Consider the following 20,110-nt stretch of genomic DNA (forward strand, 5'->3'; position numbering starts at 1 on the left):
TAATTTAGTAAGTGCTTTTCTTCTAGAACCCCTTATTTATTTATTTAGAGACAGGGCTTGAGGACAGTGGCACCATCATGGCTCATGGCAGCTTCCAAACTCCTGGGCTCAGGCGATCCTCCTGCCTCAGCCTCCCAAGTAGCTGGGACTAGAGATTCACGCCTGGCTATTTAAAAAAAAAAAATTTTTTTTTTTGTTTAAGAGACAGAGGGAGGGTCTCGCTATGTTGCCCAGGTTGGTTTCATACTCCTGGGCTCAAGCAATCCTCCTGCCTCAGCCTCCCAAGTGCTGAGATCACAGGTGTGAGCCATTGCACCTGCCTGGAACCCCTTCTTAATGAGCAATAGGCCTCCTTGTGTTATGAAATCTTTCTCATAATGCATTAGAATTTTTTTTATAGATTAGTAAAAATGCTTTCCTGTTTTCATGTTACTTTAGTCAAAGCTAATAAGTGCTTTCCTTAGTTTTCTAGTAACTAGGTATAAAAATCATGTGTTGCTTTACAGTTTTAAAAATACTTTATTCTTAAATGATGATGAGCCTTCTTAATGTCACTGTCTTGCCAGATTACTTGTCACTTGACTAAGACTGACCATCTTTGCCTCACCCACATGCATACACACTTCCTGTTGTTGCTTTGCCTAAGAATGTTCTTTTGGGTCCATGAGGTTCTGTAAACTGTGCTAGCACTAATGATGTTCTGTACAACTAATTTTTTTTTTTTTTTTTGGAGACAAGAGTCTTGCTCTGTTGCCTGGGCAAGAGTGCAAGTGGCATGATCATAGCTCATGACAACCTCAAACTCCTGGGCTCAAGTGATTCTCCTGCCTCAGCCTCTTAAGTAGCTGGGACTACCGGCGTGCACCACCACACCTGGCTTAGTTTTCTATTTTTTGTAGAGATGTGGTCTCGCTCTTGCTCAGGCTGATCTTGAATGCCTAAGCTCAAGTGATCCTCCCACCTTGGCCTCCCAGAGTGCTGGGATTACAGGCGTGAGCCACTGCGCCCGGCCAGATGTTCTGAGCAACTTAACTCACTGGGAAGAATACAATGTTGGACCTTTCAACCGATAGAACAAATTTTTTTAAATTGACAGTTGCAGAATTGTGTTGTTTTTACATTTGATCTTTTGCTAATGCAATGAGCTGTATAAAGGCAAGGAAGGGAAAGGGAAAGGGAAGAAAGAAAGAAATGTGACGTGTCTTGCCTAAGCTGTCGAAGCTGGAGAGGGCCAAGGTGGAGGATTCTAACCCAGGCTCCCTGAGTCCAGACCCCGAGTCTCACCCTGTGCAGGCGGGAGGACGTGTGCATGACCCACTGCCTGGGACACAGGAGGGGCCTGGCGATGACTGGTTAAAGAAATGCATTTGCAGGTCAACAGAGAGCCCTGCAGTTACCTCTCTGCCCCGGCCCAGCCCACCTTATAAGGAAGACTTGTACTTGTGTCCCTCACCTTGATATGATTTTATTTTCCTTTTCAATGAAGACAAAAACTATCACCACAAAAGCCAAGAAAAGGGCATATTTGCCCCTCATCCTCAGGCTGTGCACAAAGTCCCGGCAGTCCTGGGGCAAAGAGAGTCCTTTCTCCATGGGAAAAGTGGGGCTGTGGGGACTCCTCAGGCCGGCCGTGGACATTCAGCTCAGGGGCATCACTTGGGACCTGGCTCGTCGTCTTCAGGTGGGGGACACCCTCGTCCTGTGGAGAGACAGGTGGTCAGGACACCCTTGTCTGTAGACGAGGAATCTAGAGGATGCTTCTCCACCAGACTTTTGAGGACCCCCACCCTGCTTAGCAGCCAGGACCCCAGACCCATTCTCCGGACAGACTATGGCCCCAAAAGACCTGAGGTCTCTCGAGTAGGTCATTTAAAATGCTAATGAACTCTCCAATTCATCCATCCCACCTCCATCAATTTCTCCCTTGACCTCACAGGTCAAAGGCAGATATATGGAAAAGAATATTTCTTGCAGCATAAATATTTACAATAGCAAAAGACCGTAAACACCTAAATAAAAAACAGTGGCGCATCCATGCGATGGATTATCATGTGTCCACAAAGACTAATCAGGTGGCTCTATAAATGCTAATGTGAATAATCCACAAAATACATATTTAAAATAAAATCAAGGTGCAGACACAGTGTTTTTATGTAGGACGGGATTTCTCGACCTCAGCACTGTTGACATTTTGGACCAGATAATTCTTTGTTGTGGGGGCTTGTCCTGTGCGTTACAGAATGTTTAATGGCATCCTTGGCCTCTAGCCACTAGATGCCAGCAGCACCCGCCCTGCTCATTTGTGACCATCATGAATGTCTCCAGACATTGTCAAGTGTCCCCTTGACAAGTGGGGAGGTGGGGGGCGAAGAATCATCCCAGGTTGGGAACCTCTGACGTAGTATGATCCCATTTGGAAAAAAAAGTGGGAAAAATATAGACGCTGGATACAAATGGGCTGTGACTGCGGGGAAACAGGTGTGGTAACCATGGTTGCCTCTGGGAAGGGGGATGGGTGGGTGGAGTGAGAAGGGTGGGTGAGCCTTATGTTTACTGAGTAACATTGTGCATTGTTAGACATTTTACCAAATGTATGTATAAATTTTTAAAAGTTAACTAAGGAGGAAAAAAACCACCATAGCACATACATTCTACCAAAATCCTTTAACACGGCCGTAGTCTCCAGGTCTCCGATTTCTGGGCAAGCTAGGTTAGGGCTCCCTACAGCCCCCCTACTGTGCAAAGACTCCCATTGGTACCCGATGCTCTGTCCTAAAGTGACAACTGTTCAGTGCAGAATATCCCTTTGCAGGGAACAGGGAGTGTGTCTGGGCCTCTCGTTATCCCTTATCCTTGGCTAGGACAGAGATACCCAAACACAATTGCTGAATGACAGACGGATAAAGGAATAAATGACCAGCCACTAAAGCCATGTGTATTTGTCAAAGCTGGAGCATGTACAGCATTGCCCCATGGAGCCTGGTCGCCATGTCTTTCACTCCCCCTCATCACCATCAGCAGCATCACGCACACCCCGTTCTGCACCAGCACCCCAGATTCCTGCACAGGCCCCCCTCCTGAAATTCCATCCCCCTTCTCCACAAGGACACTCATGCATGGGGACCACCTGCTCCAATTTGGAGTTTGGGAACATCTTACCATGACCTCGCACAGGGCACCCGGCTCTTGCTTGCCATTACTGCTTGTCGCTCTTTTTGGAAAAGATGGATTTTCCCCAAGGGAAGTGGCTCATGTTGACACAGGGGAGTGGGAGGGCAGAAAGGAGGGTCCCAGGGCTGTACTTTCATCATACAATGAAGTGGCCTCAGGAATAGCCAGAAAAATCTGTCCTTTGGGGAAAGCAGTGAGGTGGGGGTTCTGAATGCGGGTAAGCAGATGGGCACCCTGGCAGTGGGAGTGGAGGTCCCTGGCTGTGCTGGGCAGAGGGTGCTGGGGGTACTTCCTGAGTACGAGTGAGTAGAGAGGGGCCCAGGAGGGAAGACAGCCACAGGCCAGCTCCAGGGCAGCTGGAATAGACCTGCCTCTTCCTAATTCTCCTGGGCCTTTTCCCATTAAATTAGTATTTCCCGAGCCCCTGTTACGTGCTGGTCTCTGGTCTAGGCATTGGGAATACAGCAGCAAACAAGCTGATGTGGCCTGTGCCTCCATGGGGCTTATACTCTGGCTGGGAGGGCCAAAAGGAACGATGAGGGTAGCTGGAGCTTATTGAGTGCCTACTTCTTTGGGCTGGGTGCTGTGCTAAGCACTTGCATTCCTCATCAAATTCTCCACAAAGCCCTGTTAGGTAGCAACTAGCCCATTTTACGGATCAGGTAACTGAGGATGAGAGAGATTAAGTAGCCTGCCCAAGGTTGCTCCAGCAGCAACCCCTGACCACCCCTCCCAGGTCCAAGTTGCTCGAGTCTCCTGGTGCACCCCAGGCACCCCCATCATAGCACTCTGGTGGGGCTTTCCAGTTGAGCGTTTGCTCCCTTCCTAGACTGCAAGCTCCCTGAAGTTGGGACTAGCATCTGGATGGCACCTGGCATATACCAGCTGTCTAACAAATCACTGGTGAGTGAGTCTGTGGAGGCTGGTGCCTGGCATGGTGACTGGTGGGCTGCTGGCATGAATGTGTAGAATGACCAGTGGGGCCACATTCCCCATGCATGCTGTTTAGCCCGTCACAGGTGTGAGGCCACCTGTCCCATTGAGTGGGTGAGACCCAACGCTGAGTCTTCAGAACACAAGGTGTTGAAATCCTGACTTTCTGCCCTCTCGGCTCTGAGCTGCAAGTTGCCTGGGTCTGATGATGTGAGGGAAGCAAAAGCAGCTCGGGTCAGAATTGCTGGGTTCTAGTCCTTCCTATGCCTCTGCCATGCTGTGCAACCTTGTATAAGTGACTTAACCTTTCTGGGCCTCCGTTAGTTCACCTGTAGCATGAAAAGGGCAGTCCCTGCTGCATAAGGTTGCTGTGAGGAATATATCTGGTGCACGGTAACTATTCACTAAATAGGAGAAGCGTGAAAAGGCGGGAGTGGGTGGGGGGAGATGCCCTAGCTGCTCTCTCCCTTCTGGGTCTAGCACCTTCGGTAAGATTTAGAAGTTGTGTTGCCTTCATGACTAACTCCTGAACCTCTTCCTACCCTCCCTTCCAGGGACTATTTCTATTGTTGAGTTGCCGTTCCAGCCTCCTCAGCCCCAGAACAATACAGGGCTCTGAAGATCCTTCCTGACATTGCCCTAAAAGGAAGAAGCAAGGATTTCAAGCAACTCTGACATGAAACACAAGGGCAGGCTCATGGCTCCTTCGCCCTGCCCCAGGCAGGCTGCCCCTCTGTTTGGCTTTGGAAGCTGGCAGGGCAGCGGGTGGGCAGGTGTGAGAGAGATTTAGAGGTTCAGAAGTGGGGTGGGGGTGGGGGGACGACAGTGGTCTCCAGGGCTAGGAGGTGGAAGAGGGTCACAGTGCCAAAAGTCACAGGGTCATGAAGGAGGGGACAGGGCCTGGATGGGGGTCACTCAGCAAAGCCCCAGGCAGAACCCGCCCTGCAGGAGGCTCTCTGTAAGAAGTGGGCCTGTGACATCTGTGACACTGAATGAACCTTAGTGCCACCTCCTTCCCAAGTTGCACAACACAAGGGCTAGTTCTGCCTCCCTTGCTTGGCTCATGAGAGGAACTGAAAAAAATCTCTTCCTCCTCCTTGTGGTGTGGCAGATACCCCTTTCTGGCCCTGAGTACTTGATACTTTTCATCCCTTCAACGCCCCAGCAACTATGTGACAGTCCAGGAAAAGGTGGCATTCCCCTGCCTGTGTCCCAGTGGAGGCCACATTTGTGGGACACCAGGGCCAATGGTGAAGAATGCCAAGAGCATGTGCCAGCCCAGCTCTGCCTGGGTGCCGTGGGAGTGGGACAGCTCCCCTGGGCCCATTGTGCCCAGTGCTCCGGCACGTTGAGAGCAGACACCAGAGGCAGGAAGAGAAGCACAGCGCTGCATAGCAGCAACCGTTTGACGAGTGCACATGGTGTGCCAGGCCCCAGGCAGATGCCGGGAGTCACCCCGAGGACTTAGTACCCAGCCCTCCAGTTGCTGGCAGTGAGCTCGGACAGGGACTCACACACCACCTATAACTACCATACGGTTCTCAAAAGGACTGTCATTCCCTGTCTCACTTCCTCCCACCTCTCAGCCCGCTCCACCTGGCTTCTGTCCCCAGCCCTCCCCATCCTGAGAGTGTCACCAGTCTCCTCTAGCTCTAGCGTGGCTTTGGCATGGCCGGTTTGGGTCTCCCATGCTCCAGGCTGCGCTGCCCATGCCCTCCCTCCTGAGGCCTGCAGCCCGCTGGCTCCCCCACACCCCCTGTCCTCTTCCCTCCTGCCTCTCTGGCTTTCCCAGGCTCAGCTTCCTCTCTGGGAGCACACGTGGGAGTCTTCCCACCTGGGCAGGTGAGCACCTGCTCACAGCTGTGCCGTCACTCAGCTCCTCAGCCACGCCGAAGCTTCCTGAAGGCACAGACAATGCCGGTACTGCTGGAGTAGCTTCTGCTTAAAACACTCAGTGCTCTGCTCAGTAAGACACAAGCCCTCCAAGGGCCTTTGAGATCCAGACCCTGCTCACCGCACCCACCTCTTCCCCTGAGACCCCCGCCCCTGCCCTTCCTGCCCTTCCCTGCCCGGGGCTTCTGCACAGCGGGTCCCTCTGCCTGGGAGGCTCTTCTTCCAGACCTCCTCTGGCTGGCTCCTCCTAAGCAGTCAGGACTCAGCTCAAGTGTCCCCTCCTCTGGAGTCCCTCCCAGACCCCTGACCCAAAGGTGACCACCTCCCCTCCCCCATCCTTTCCCCGTCAGCATCCCGCTTCATTTCCTGCAGATGGAAAATACCCTCGGCTGCCTCTCTCATCATCTCCATGAGGACAGCTCCACCTGTCCGCTGCACCGTTGCATTCCCAGTGCCCAGAACTGTCCCTGGCTCATAAATACTTGTTGAATGAATGAATGAATGAATGAATGCCTCTCCCAATGCATTTGGCCCGGTGCAAGTGCTTAATCATTCTAAGTTCACAGACAACCTGAAGAGGAAGAAAGAAAAAGCAGTTGCTCCACATACGAGGGAGCCACGTGTCGGCGCTGCGAGCACGTGCTCCGAGTGTATTCCACGCCCGTGCAAGGAACTCGTGCGAGGCGTGTTGCGGTGGACGGATACCATGGGTGCGACACTCGGGGCTTCCCGTAGTTCTTTCGGTGCAAGCTGCTCCCAGCTGTGCGCTAGTCACTGGGAGGGCAGAAAACAGCCTAAGGCGTCCCCAGGCAAATGGTAGTGAGGGAACACGTGGAAAGAAAAGTGGGCTGTGAGCTGAGGCAGGGCAAGCCCCAGCAAGCTGGGCTTTGGCTTCCTTCCCCTGCTCTCCCCGGGGGTCTTTCTGCTCAGGCCTCCCTCGTGACTTGGCAAGGCGCCTCACTGGAGAACGAGTTTTCTACTTGGATGGCCTCCAGCCAGGCCTTTCCACCGAGGCCCCAAATGGACCGCAGCCCATCTCTGTCTCCCTTCGGGAAGGGGGGACGTCCCAGCAAGCCGGCTGTGATAAGGGACGGCCCTGCCAGACATTGCATCAGGCAGCAAAACTCCACTCCCCTTGCTCAGGGGGCCGAGAGCACAGTGGGGATGGGGCCTCGGCTGTTGCTGGCCCGGCTCACACGGCCTTTCCCACGGGGAGGAGGAGGAGCTGCGCAGAATAGAGGAGCTGAGAGAGGGCGGGAGCTGGATGTGGAGGAGCTCTGGGCAGAGACGGGAGCACGAAACCCACTGTGGGAGTGCTCCAGCCAACCCGTGGGGGCCGGGAGGTTGCCCTCCCCCCTTGCCAAACACCTGGGAGGGGGCTCTTCTGTGAGTGGCCTCTGAGTCCCCAGAGAGTGGAGACAGAAGGAGACAGGGAAGCCCCCAGGCCACTGGCACATGAGGACATGGAGAAGGAGCTCAGAGGGTGACCTGCCTTCCTTGGTTTTAGATGAGAAGAGCTTGTCCATCCAGTGCCTGTCCAGGCTGGGTTTTATTTTACTTGGGGACATCCTGAGATGCTCGGGAAGACCAAGGCCCCCAGGTACCAGGAGCACAGTGTGTGACAGCAGAGGGAATCCCCAGAGGCTGCCGGATGACCCAGGAAGGAAGAAGAGGAGAGAATGGGACGTGCACAAAGGCAGACGCGGCTCTGTGCAGCAGAGCCATGGCCACCCCCAGCACCCCAGCGCCCCGGGCTCCAGCTTCCCCTCCCAGGGAGGACTGGTCTCTAAATTCCTTGTGTGCATCCTCAGCCAAGACAGAGACAGAGTTGAAACAGCCCAAGCAAAGGTGTGTGTCACCTGAATGTCAGTGGACATTACATTGCTGGGAGGAGTCACAGGCCAGAGCCACAAGGTGGACCATGGGACTGCCACAGACTCTCAGGGACCCGGCCCTGGCCAAGATATGCCCCACTGCCCCTTGGCCCTTTTATGCCCGCGTAAGACATAGGGGGGCACACTCTTTCTTGCCCCCGTTTGACACGGTCACTTCCAATAGCTGCATGAAGTGCAGGGCCCCAGAGAAGAGCTTTAGGCCCCCTGTCAGCCTGTCACACTGAACCCAGGCCCTGGGCCACGTAGGAGCAGACCCACCCCTCCCAGCTTCGCTGCACTTGCAGGAGCCATGGTGGAGGCTGGGGTCCGGAATGCCCATGGCCATGCAGCCCGGTGGCCTGGGGAGAAGTCCACTGGCTCATTCAGAACTGGCCTGGATGCGGACCAAGGTTCATGGCCAAGGATGTGCACTAAGCCCTGGAAATCCAACAGGTGAGAAGCTCCTTGAGTGTCCCGTCAGGGTGGAGAGTGGGTGGGCTGGGCACCTGTGGTGCACTGGCACAGTGAAGCAAGAAGTGTGGGGACACAAGTGCTGATGCAGAAATACGGAAATATTAATATTAATATTAAGTGATGGTTCTTCTCACTTTATACTCTTTTATGTTGTTTCAATTTTTGATGACCATGTATCTGTATCACTTTAATACCTTTTAAAAACCTAATCTAAAATTTCAAAAGTGGAATGTAAGATCATTTTGGAAGTGGTTTGAAAACTGCACGGGAAGAGGGCAGGACTGGAGGCCAGGAGCCCTGACAGTCCCTGCTGCAACGGTCCAGGAGAGAGATGGTGCCTGGGCAGGGTGGTGGCAGAGAGGTGGAAGGGAGGACAGACGATGCCCAACGCGGATGCCTCTGGAGGACGTCATGCTCCGTGAGATAAGCCAGTCCCAAAAGGACAAATACTGTACAATTCCACTTACATGAGGTGCCGAGACTAGTGAAAGTCAGAGACAGACATTGGAAGGGTATTTGCCAGGGGCCGCAGGCTGGGGACTTAACATCTAATGGGTACGGAGTTTCAGTTTTGCAAGATGAAAGGAGAGCTGGAGAGGGGTAACAGTGAGGACTGCACAGAATGGGAATATATTTAATGCCAATGAACTTAACAATGCATACTTAAAAATGGTTACAATGATAAGTTTTATGCTATGCATATTTTTCCACAATAAAATAAGCAAATAGATAAATAAACAAGCAGCAATGCTCATGGACAAGGGGAGGGAGGGGGAACCGAGGAATCTAGGAGGCTGCCTGGTTCTTGCAGTCTTGTTCACCACTGCACCCGAGGCCCCTGGCACACGGCAGTGCTCGGTACATGCTTGCGAACTGAATGAATGAACTTATGCACTATTTTAAAGAGTTAGCTGTTGTTTTCTGTAGATTGGTCTTCTCCCCCCAGGAGCTAGCAGACTAGGCACATATAAGATGCTTAATTTATTCTCCACTGAAAAAAAGAAGATTGGCATAAAGTTAATTTCTTGCCCAGAAAGATGCTTATGTTATGCTGCTGCACCCAAAAAGCAGAAATCCCAGTATCTACAGCTGTAGTCCATTTTATTTTTTTTAAGTGTGTGTGTGTGTGTGTGTGTGTGTGTGTGTGTGTGTGTGTGTGCGTGCATATACATGAATGTGCGCAAACACAAACACATATGCGGGGAGAGGGGAGAGGGAGACTCACAAAGTCAGCAGTGATGTTCTCTATAGCTATGGGTGCTCTGGGCTTCCTTGTTTTTACTTATTGCTTTTGAAGCCCTGTGACCTTGGGCAAGGAACTTAAACCTCTCTGAGCATGGTTTCCTCATCTGTGAAATGGGGACATTATCTATAGCAACTATTGTATACTCAGGGTCATGGGAAGTTCAGTGAGATGATGCCGGTAAAATGTTTCACCCAAGCCTGAGATGTAGTAAGTGGGGCCAGGAAGGAACTGTTGGCCTCAGTGCTACAGATGCAGCAGATTCAGTGGCTTGCACACTGGTGTTGGAGTGGGGGGGTTGTCTCAGTCCCTCCGCCCCCCCCGAAAAAACATAAAGATGAAAGAAGCAGTGATAATCTGACCTGACCACCAGCTAGAAATGTCCCTCAGGCACAGCCACCACCTGGTCATTTACTGGACAGCATTTGGCCCTGGGCATCTTATCCTGCCCCTCACCTCATCTGGGGGTAAATTTGCCGATTTGCCGATTTGCCCTGTCCCAGACACTGCAGCGCCTGTGGCCCCAAGGCAGCAGGTCAGCTAGAGAGAGTCAGAAACACCATGGCCAGGCCCCCAAGCATGCCCTCCCCTCAGCTGCCCCGCAGGCCAGAGCCACTCACACATTCCCTGTGGCCCCCTGTGGCCAGGAAGGGCTGAGTAGGCCACAGGAATGACAGGAGCCACGGGGTGGGGGGAAAGACAACAGACCCTTGTAGGGCAGCCTTCTCCAGCCCACTCTGCTGTGTGAAGGGCGTGCACTCTGGGTCCCAGGTGCAAGGCCCAAACCCAGTAGGTCTCAGAGCTATAGGGCTGAGAACAAGCTGAATGCCAGTGAATTTTGTCTCCAGGACACAGTCATGTTGTCAGCAGTGGCTCAGGTCAGCAGCCTTACACAAAGCAGTTTGGCTTTCCAATTTTAGTTGTACTTTCCTTCCACTGTGCAAGTCATTCTGAGAGGTTCAGGAGAAATCCGACCTGTACATCACTCCACCAGTCGTGAGAAAACATGGCTCTTATCCTTAAACTGTAGAATGTCAGGACTGGAAAGAGCTTGGAAATTCTTTTATCCACTCTTCCTCGCTTTTCATTTACAGAAACCTGGGCTCAGAGAGGTGAAGTGCTTGACCAGGGTATAAACTGGTGGTGACAAAACCTAGGTCTCCTATCTCCCAGGTTAGTGATGCCCCTGCCCAACTTGATCAGCTTGAGTCTCACAGCTTAGCCCACTCTGGGATCTTCAGCATTGGAATGGCAAATACGTGGCACTCATTCCACCATGCAGCAGTCCTGTGCCTGGGGCAGACATCACTAATCAATCATCATCCTTTTTTCAGCTGGGGCTGGATATAGCCTCACAAGCCTTCTCAACACAGGGCCAATCCATTAGAGTGGGCATGTGAGATAAAACCTAGTGGCCTTCATCACTTTAGAAGATCCTCACCAGCTACCAAACAAAATTCCTCACAGTCCTTTAGTTTGGCATTCTACCATGTGACATCACCCTACAATGCCTACCCAAATTCCAACTCTCCCTTGACTTACATAAACCCTCCATTCAAGCACATACACCATGTACACCCAGCCTTCAAACCTTTAAGCTATAAAGCTCTTTACTGCATAAACCACCATAGGTCACATTAACTGTGAGGTTATTAAGAATATAAAGCATCAAAGTTTGCAAAAAGAGTTTTGCTTTTTGAAAAGAACTGCAGTGGGTGCAAGGTTCTCTTATAATTAATTCCACCCTTGTCCCTTGCTTGTCTTGTGCTTTCACAAACAAGAGAGGAGGTGGAGTTACAGCAAGCCTAGGAAATTGCCCGGAACTGCCGCCAACCCATTCCATGCCATAGCTGGCAAAAATCTGGACCTGGATAATTTTATGTTATTACTCACATGCCTTTATATGTTTTTATGAATACAGGCAGACCTCATTTTGTTGTGCCTCACTCTATTGTACCTTGCGGTATTGCACTTTTTACAAATTAAAGGTTTGTGGCGACTCTGCATTGTGTAAGTCTATTGGCACCATTTTGCCAACAGCATGGGATCATTTGTGTCTCTGTGTCACACTTCGGTGATTCCACAATATTTCAAACTTTTTATTTATATATACATATTTTTTTAATTTCAAAATATTGAGGGGGTACGAATGTTTTTGGTTACATGGGTCACTTCTGTAATGCTTGAGTCACAGCTGTAAGTGTGCCTATCACCCAAATCATTGTTCATTGTACCCACCAAACTTTTTCATTATTCTATCTGTTATGGTGATCTGTAATCAGTGATCTTTGATGTCACTATTGTAATTATTTCAGACACTACAAACAACGCCCCCATATCTCTCCCCCTCCTGGGGTCTCCCTATTCCCTGATACACAACAATATTAAAATTAGGCCAATTAACAACCCTACAGTGGCCTCCAAGTGTTCAAGTGAAAGGAAGAGTCATCTCTCACTTGAAATGGAAAGCTAGAAATGATTAAGCTTAGCGAGGAAGGCACGTCACAAGCCAGGACAGGCCAAACGCTAGGCTCTCACACCAGTTAGCCAAGTTGTGAGTGCAAAGGAAAAGCTCATGATGGAATTTAAAAGCGCTACTCCAGTGAACACATGAATGATATGAAAGCCAGACAGCCTTATTGCTGATAAGCGGAAAGTTCTAGCGGTCTGGATAAGAGATCAAACCAGCCACTATATTCCTTAAGCCAAAGCCTAATCAAGAACAAGGCCATAACTCTCTTCAATTCTATGAAAATTAAGAGAGATGAGGAAGCTTTAGAAGAAAAGTTGGAAGCTAGCAGAGGTTGGTTCATGAGGTTTAAGGAAAGAAGTAGTCTCTATACTGTAAAAGTGCAAGGTGAAACAGCAAGTGCTGGCGTAGAAGGTGCAGCAAGTTATCCAGAAGATCTAGCTCAGATCACTGATAAGGGTGGCTACACTGAACAACAGATTCTCCATGGAGACAAGGCCTTATATGGGAAGAAAATGCCACCAAGGACTTTCACAGCTAGAGAGGGGAAATCAGTGCCTGGCTTCAACGCTTCACAGGACAGGCTTACTTTCTTGTTAGGGGCTAATGCAGGTGGTAACTTTGTGCTCATTGACCATTCCAAACACCCTAGGGCCCTCGAGAATTATGCTAAATCTACTCTGCCTGTGCTCTGTAAATGGAAAAACAAAGTCTGGATGATACCACGTGTGTTTACAGCATGGTTTAATTTTTGTTGTTGCTGTTGTTGGAGACAGAGTCTCACACTGTTGCCCTGGCTAGAGCGCAGTGGTGTCATCATAGCTCACTGCAACCTCAAACTCCTGGGCTCAAGTGATCCTCCTGCCTCAGCCTCCCTAGCTGGGACTATGAATACAGGTACATGCTACCATGCCTGGCTAATTTTTTTTTTATTATTTTTTGTAGACCAGGATCATGCTATGTTGCCCAGGCTGGTCTTGAACTCCTGGCCTCAAGGGATGCTCCTGCCTTGGCCTCCCAAAGTGCTAGGATTACAGGTGTGAGCCACTGTGCCCAGCCTACTTAATACTTTAAGCCCACTGTTGAGACCTACTGCCTCTTGAGTAGCTAGGACTACAGGTACATACCACCATGCCCAGCTAATTTGTACATTTTTTTATAGAGATGGGGTCTTGCTATGTTGCCCAGGTGGGTCATGAACTCCTGGCCTCAAGCCATTCTCCCACATCAGACTCCCAAAGTGCTGGGATTACAGACATGAGCTACCTTACACCACTGTGCCCAGTCTGGTGACATCTTTGACACAAAGAACAAGCCCTCATCAGACCTGACCAGGCCAGTTCTGCTGGTTACCTTGATTTTGGACTTTCCAGCTTCCAGAACTGTGAGCAATACATTTCTGTTGTTTATAAGTTTCCCAATATGTGGTATTTTATAATAGCACCTATGCAGACTAAGACACTCTTTGACCCAGCAATTCAACTTCTAGGAATTAATCTTGCAGATATATTTAATACTTGCATGAATACAACAAAGACACATATAATAGTAAGTTGTTTATAGTTGCAAAAAGCTAACCATGACCTTAATGCATGTTAATGGGCCAAAAAAATGTGTTAGCTAAATGTTAGGGACATTTATCAGTGCAATACTCTGTAATGATTAAAAAGAAAGAGGCAGCTTTGTATGGGTTGATAAGAAATGCTGTTTAAGATATGAGTGATAAAAGCAAGGGGCAAGAGTATACACGTGGCATACTTCCCACTGTGTAAAAATCAGAGTACATACACACAAATGCTGACACATGCGTAGGACACCTCTAGAGACAGAAACAAGAAATTGGCAAGAGCGGTTGAGAGAACTGGGAAATATGGTGGGAATTGACGTACACCTTTTTCTATTGTTTGAATTTGTTACCTTTTCAAAATAAAAGGACATGGTTATAAAATAAATTGGAATAAAAAGAGTGTATAGGCTGCTCACAGTGGCTCATGCCTGTAATCCTAGCACTCTGGGAGGTTGAGGCAGGAGGATTGCTTGAGGCCAGGAGTTCGAGACAAGAGCGAAACCCTGTCTCTACAAAAAATAGAAAAATTAGCCACGTGTCTTGGTGTGCACCTGTAGCCCCAGCTACTCGGGAGGCTGAGGCAGGAGGATCACTTGAGCCCAGGAGTTTGAGGTTGCAGTGAGTGAAGATGACGCCAGTGCACTCCAGCCTGGTATACAGAGCAAGACTGTCTCCAAAAAAAAAAAAAAAATGTATATAAAGTTGTGTTCCAATCCATCGCCCTACACAGTTAGTGCTTAACGCTTACTTGAGTGACCAAGTCCATCTAAGAAGGTTTGAAATGAAACTAACCCAGAACAAGCAGGAGGGAGCCTGAAAAAGATGGTGACTTGGTTTCCAGCATCTTGAACCACAGAATGCTGTTAAGCTGAGGGTGGCAAATAGTTTTCATCCCACGAGCAAAAGCCAATAGGCTCATCTCGGCAGCCTAGAGCACTGTGATGAGAAGAATGCTGAGGTCAGGATTGTTTTCTGTGGGAAAGAATGTGGTGGTTGATTAGTGATGTCTGCCATGTGTGTTGACAGGGGAAGGGTGGGCAGGTGTGTCACATATTTGCTACTCCTACTTTATGAGGAACAGGCTAAGGAAGGCTAGGAATCTTCTGGGCCCTAGGGTTCTTTTTCTTCTTTCATTCCTTGTGTGCCCTATTATTCCTATTTTGGTCATGCTCATGACTGCAAAATCCTGTGTTCATTTGTGGGTTTTGGAGATTTTGTCAGTTTTATTGATCAGCAGCCTTTCGACCAGGAATGTGTGCATGTACGTATACATGCAGTGGGAACAGGGGCTGGCCTTCAGCGTACACAGCTTTCCCACTTTGCTCTGCACCCCTGTAAAGACAGCTCTATTACAGAATTTCTGAGATAACTGGGTAGAGAAAGACTCCCCATGCATAAGCCCAGGATTCCTAGTCCCGCTCTGTCTACTTACTGAACTTCCTAAGGAGACTTTGTCTCCCATCCAAGTACTAACCAGGCCTGACACTGCTTAGCTTCCAAGACCTAAGGAGACTGAGTTTTCCTGCTCCTAGAGAATGTTTAAATAAGGGACAGGACAGAGAGGAGAATTTCTTTTGCTCCCTGTTTTCTTCCAACCCTACTTCTGAGTGTTTCTTCTTCCATTTCAATACAGAGGAAATTGAATTGGGATCCTCTGGGCCTAGGTTGGCATCCCACAGCCTCAAGCCCTCACTTAATGGCCCCAGTGATAGCAGGAAGGGGATTTATTCCTGTGACAAAAAGAGGAACCCTAGCCTCTTCTCTTTTTCACCAGTGAGTTCTGCCCACCACCCCAGCTCTGGATCCATGGGGGCAGCAGGGGTCTCAGCCCGCATATATCTGTGCTATCCCCTGGGCTGCGGTATGGCCACAAAGGAGTCCGTCTATACTCAGTCCTGGGAGAGAAGCGCTGCAGTCTGCAGGTGGGAACAGAGGCCAATTGTCCAAATGCTCTGAGCACTGGACAGATGGCCGTGGACTTAGACAGACCTGGGTTGGGTCCCAGCTCTCCCACGTACTCTCTGCTGATCTTGGGCAAGGGATTTAACTTCTCCGAGCCTAGGTTGGCCCCACAGGGTTGTTGTGAGCATCAGAGAAGCTGTGTGGGGCTCTAAAAATACTAATAGAAAAGACTGCACACAGGCTGGTCATTATTGCTGGTCTGGAAAAATGTCACCCAGAGCCCGTCTATGCCGATGGGACTGTTGCTTTCCATTCCTTGGGAATCTCTCTCCCAGATGGGCTACAAGCTGCTGCAAGGAAAAGGCCCTGGACGATCCTAGCCTGCTGCAGCTGTTACTACTGGTCAAGGGCCCACCTTTCCAGCATTATTTGGAGGGACGCTCTCACCTAACACACCAGGCCTCAGGCCTGGACACACCTGGATGTGGTCATGACAAAACAGTCTGAAGCTTCTCAGCTAGGAGGGCACGTCAGTTTCAACTCCAGGCCAAGGCTGATCAATGGGGAGGGGATGCCTGGAGTGCTGTAATTGACCAGGTGGGCCCCAGCTGGAAGGGGTGCTGTGATTGTGGGTAGACCCTGGACACCAGGACTGTTTAAAGCTCCTCAGGTGATTCTAACCTAGGATCACTAGAAGATTGAGAACCACTACTTTTGCCCCCAACTTCACCACCTCAGGGCACCTCAGAGACAGCAGGAGCTGCTGCCTGTGCACACATGAGCTGCCAGCAGGGCCACACTGGCGGGGGGCTGCAGAGTCTCCTGCTGACCAGGAAGGGATGCCGGGAGAATGGGTCTGTGTTCCTTGCTTTACTCAGGACACAAGCGCTTGTGGAGCTTCTGGGACCATATGTGAGTGATCCATTCAAAACCAGCTATACCTGGTACCCTACCATTGTATCCTACTCAGTAGTAAACGGGAACATTGATACACACAAAAGCTCAGATGAATTTTGATGGAATTATGTTGAGTGAAAAAAGCCAATCACAAAAGTTACATGCTGCATGATTCCATTTATATAATATTCTTGAAATGATAAAATGGTAAGAGAACAGATTAGTAAGCTGAGAGTTAAGGATGGGGTGAGGGTGGGGAGGGAGGTGAGTGTAGGTATAAAAGGGCAACAGAGGCCAGGAGCGGTGGCTCACGCCTGTAATCCTAACACTCTGAGAGGCCGAGGCGGGAGGATCGCTTGATACCAGGAGTTTGAGACCAGCCTGAGAAAGAGTGAGACCCTGTCTCCACAAAAAATAAAAAAATGAGCTGGGCATGGTGGCACATGCCTGTAGTCCCAGCTACTTGGGAGGCTGAGGCAGGAGGATCACTTGAGCACCAGAGTTTGAGGCTGCTGTGAGCTATGATGATGCCACTGTGCTCTAGCCTGGGCAACAGAACGAGACTCTGCCAAAAAAAAAAAAAAGAAGAAGAAGAAGAAAGAAGCAAACTAGCTCCACAACAGTAGGTAGGGTTTAAAGAGATCTTTGCAAAATGGAACTAGAGGTGGGGTAGTAGAATTGAGCAGAAATGGCCACCCTGGGACAGAAGAGTGAACTAGTTGAGTTCAACCTGGGTTTGGGTTTTTGCAGAACTATGGGTTGGTGACCCTCCTGGGGCCTATGCATGTGCAGTGATAAATCTGGGGACTTTCTGAGGGGAAGGCTGAAGGAGGAAGTCCCATCCTCATGACAAGGAGAGAAACAAGAGGACAGGACTCTGGAGGGAAGGGCATGATATCTGGTCCTCCATCAGCTGGAGGACTCGAGGACTGTCCGTTTAGGAGAGGAGCTGCGACTAGCAGCCCCAGCCACTGAGACCTGTGAGACCACACAAGACCAGGTCCCCAAACAGTGCCGCTGCCACAGCCCTGGGCAACCTCGGTGGGTCAGTCAGGCACGGCCTTGGAATGAAGGAGATTGGAGTAGGAGACCTGGGACATCTGGGCTATCTCTGAATTGCTCACTGGGCTTAGCAAGGGACAGAGTAAGCCTCAGGCTGCTCTATGGCAATTCTGCAGCTCCCAGGCAGGAAGAAGAAGAAGGGTTTGAAGAACTAAGATGGAAATTTTTAAAAGTGAAAGCTTTGGTACCTTATGAACCTCCAAGTGATAAAAGCTCACATGGAACAAGGACATTCATTTGCTGAGCACTTGCTCTGGGTCAAGCAAGGAACCAGGCACTGGGAAGAGAGAGGGAAAGAGCCCCCCCCCCACCCCGGGGAGCCAAATAATTCCGGAAGTTAATACTTAGTAATGAACCAGGGATTGTTCCAAGCACCTCATGCACATAAGTGAACGTCAGCTCAGGAAGAACCCTCGATAACGATCAGAGATGGCCATCACCATCCCCATCTAAGTAAGGAGAGGCATAAACTTACTCTCAGTTAAAGGACTCTCAGCTGGGATTTGAGCCCAGGAAGCCTGGCTCCACGGTCCACGGATTCAGCCACTGTGCTGCACGGCTAAGCCAGCTGATTTGAGCAGATGCAGGGAGCTTCACAGCAGGGGGCAGAGCAGTCCTGGCCAGGAACTGCTCTTTCAGGGCCTGTCACCAACTTGTTGTGTGACTTTGGACAACTCTCGGGACCTCTGTGTGTCTCACACTCCTTCTCCAAGAAATACACGTGGCCCCAAATACAAGGTTCTTGGAGGGTCTTGAAAGAATTATACTTGGGAGGCACCAGGCCACTGCTCACCTCCCAGGAAATGGGAGCCCACTGGCCATCCCAGATAAGTGGCTGTCACTGGCTGCAGGTGATGAGGAGTAGAATGGGGTTCTGACGGGAGCTGGGCTGCTGCATTAAGTCAGATCCCAAAGACTGAGTGGGCCTGGTCATCTGAGGCATCGTCATGAAACACAGCAGAGGAAACCAGGGACAGGGCCCTGTGGGCTCCAGTCCTCCAAAATCAAGTCCAAACTCTGCCACCCGGGGACAACCTGGCCCACCCCCTCTTCCCAGCTGGTCTCCACACCTCCCCGCCTACCCTCCCTGTAGCCTCCCCATTCACAGAGGACACACAGACAGACCATGACAGAGCTGGGATTTGAACCCATGTCTGTCTGGCTGCAAAGAGGGCAGCGTGGTGAGGTGGGAGTAAGGGGCTAGACACCCCAGGTTATTCCAGCCTGGTAACTCACTAGCTGGGTGACTCCCAGGTGACTGCCTGACCTCTCTGTCCCATCTGTAGAGCAGGGTTAGTAACAGCATTGTGTTCATTTCCTGTGGCTATGATAACATATTATTACCACACATTTAGTGGCTTAAAACACATTATCTTAAGAGTTCTGAGTATCAGAAACCTGAGATTGGTTTCACGGGCCTAAAATTAAGGCGTCAGCAGGCCCAAGTTCTTTCTGGAGGCCTTGGGGGAGAAGGTGCCCTCTTGCCTTTTGCGGGTGCTAGAGGCTGCCTGCTTTCCCTGGCTCGTGGCCCCTTCCTCCTCTTCAAAGCCAGCAACGGCCGACGGAGCTTTTCTCATCATGCATTACTCCGACACACCTCTGTGTGCTCAGATCCCCTTTGTGGCCCTTTGTGGTTGTGTGTAGGGCCCACCTGGATGATCCAGGATAATCTCCCATCTCAAAATCTTAATCACATCCGTAAAGTCCTTTTACCATGCAAGGTGACGTATTCACAGGTGCTGGTGGTTCATATGTGGACCTCTTTGGGGGCTGTTTTCAGCCTTGCACAAGCATTTGCCTCATTAAATGGGGTACTACAAATTAAATGCTCCACACAGCGTCTAACCCATAGGAGGCCAGTGATGCTTACTCCCAGCTGGGCATAAGAATCACTTTGAAAGCTTGAAAAAAAAATCAGGGCTAGGGGTTCCCCTCTGAAGATTCTGAGGAGGGAGGTCTGTGCATGGGAATGTTTTTTTTTTTTAAGAGGACAGGGTCTCACTATGTTGCCCAGGCTGGAGTGCCGTGGCTATTCACAGGTGGGATCATAGCTCACTGCAGCCCAAACTCCTGGGCTCAAGCCATCCTCCTGGCTCAGCCTCCCGAGTAGCTGGGACAGGCATGTGTCACTGCACCCAGCTTGCATGGGAATTTTTATAAGCTCCCTGGTGACCATTGGGCAGCCTGGGGTGGTTGACTGTCATCAGCACTGAATTCATGTTAGTAGCTATTCTTTGGTCCCCACAGCTACTTAGCACCAAACCTCGTGCCCGGGAGCTGTTCAATAAATGTTTGCTGAATTGGACTGAACTGAATCACTCCAGGGGGCCCCACACTGCCCCAGGGAAGGGGAGGGAGGGTGAGAGGAGATGGGTTTCTCCCTGCTGCATCAGGGGCCTAAAGAATGAAGTTCTGTGGGCAGACAGAGGCTCGGGCCTCTGAATCAACCTCACACCCAGAAATGGCTGCCTGGGGGGCTGGAGTGCTTTCTCCTCCCCAAAGTCCAGTCAAGGGGGCTCACCCGGGCAGAATCAGTCATCAACGGGCCATTGTTACTGGAACAGAGGGGCTTTGTGCCCATTCAACACTCCCCTCCCTCGAGAAGCTGCTCCCAGCTGAGGGCT

At 50.4% G+C, this 20,110-nt stretch overlaps 1 protein-coding gene across 3 annotated transcripts in view; it reads right to left on the minus strand.

The window, feature by feature from the left end:
• Positions 1-20,110, minus strand: part of CHST3 (carbohydrate sulfotransferase 3) — a 47,288-nt gene that overhangs the window by 11,085 nt on the left and 16,093 nt on the right. For all 3 annotated transcript variants that reach the window (XR_006739332.1, XR_006739331.1, XM_045569206.1), the window contains exon 2: positions 1,454-1,699. Coding sequence is in view for 1 of the 3 variants with exons in the window: in XM_045569206.1 (XP_045425162.1) it covers positions 1,454-1,638 (185 nt within the window). In the remaining 2 variants the exon portion in view is untranslated. The remainder of the gene's footprint in view (positions 1-1,453; positions 1,700-20,110) is intronic.

This window comes from Lemur catta, chromosome 14 (genome assembly GCF_020740605.2).
Source record: "Lemur catta isolate mLemCat1 chromosome 14, mLemCat1.pri, whole genome shotgun sequence".
NCBI lineage: Eukaryota > Metazoa > Chordata > Mammalia > Primates > Lemuridae > Lemur > Lemur catta.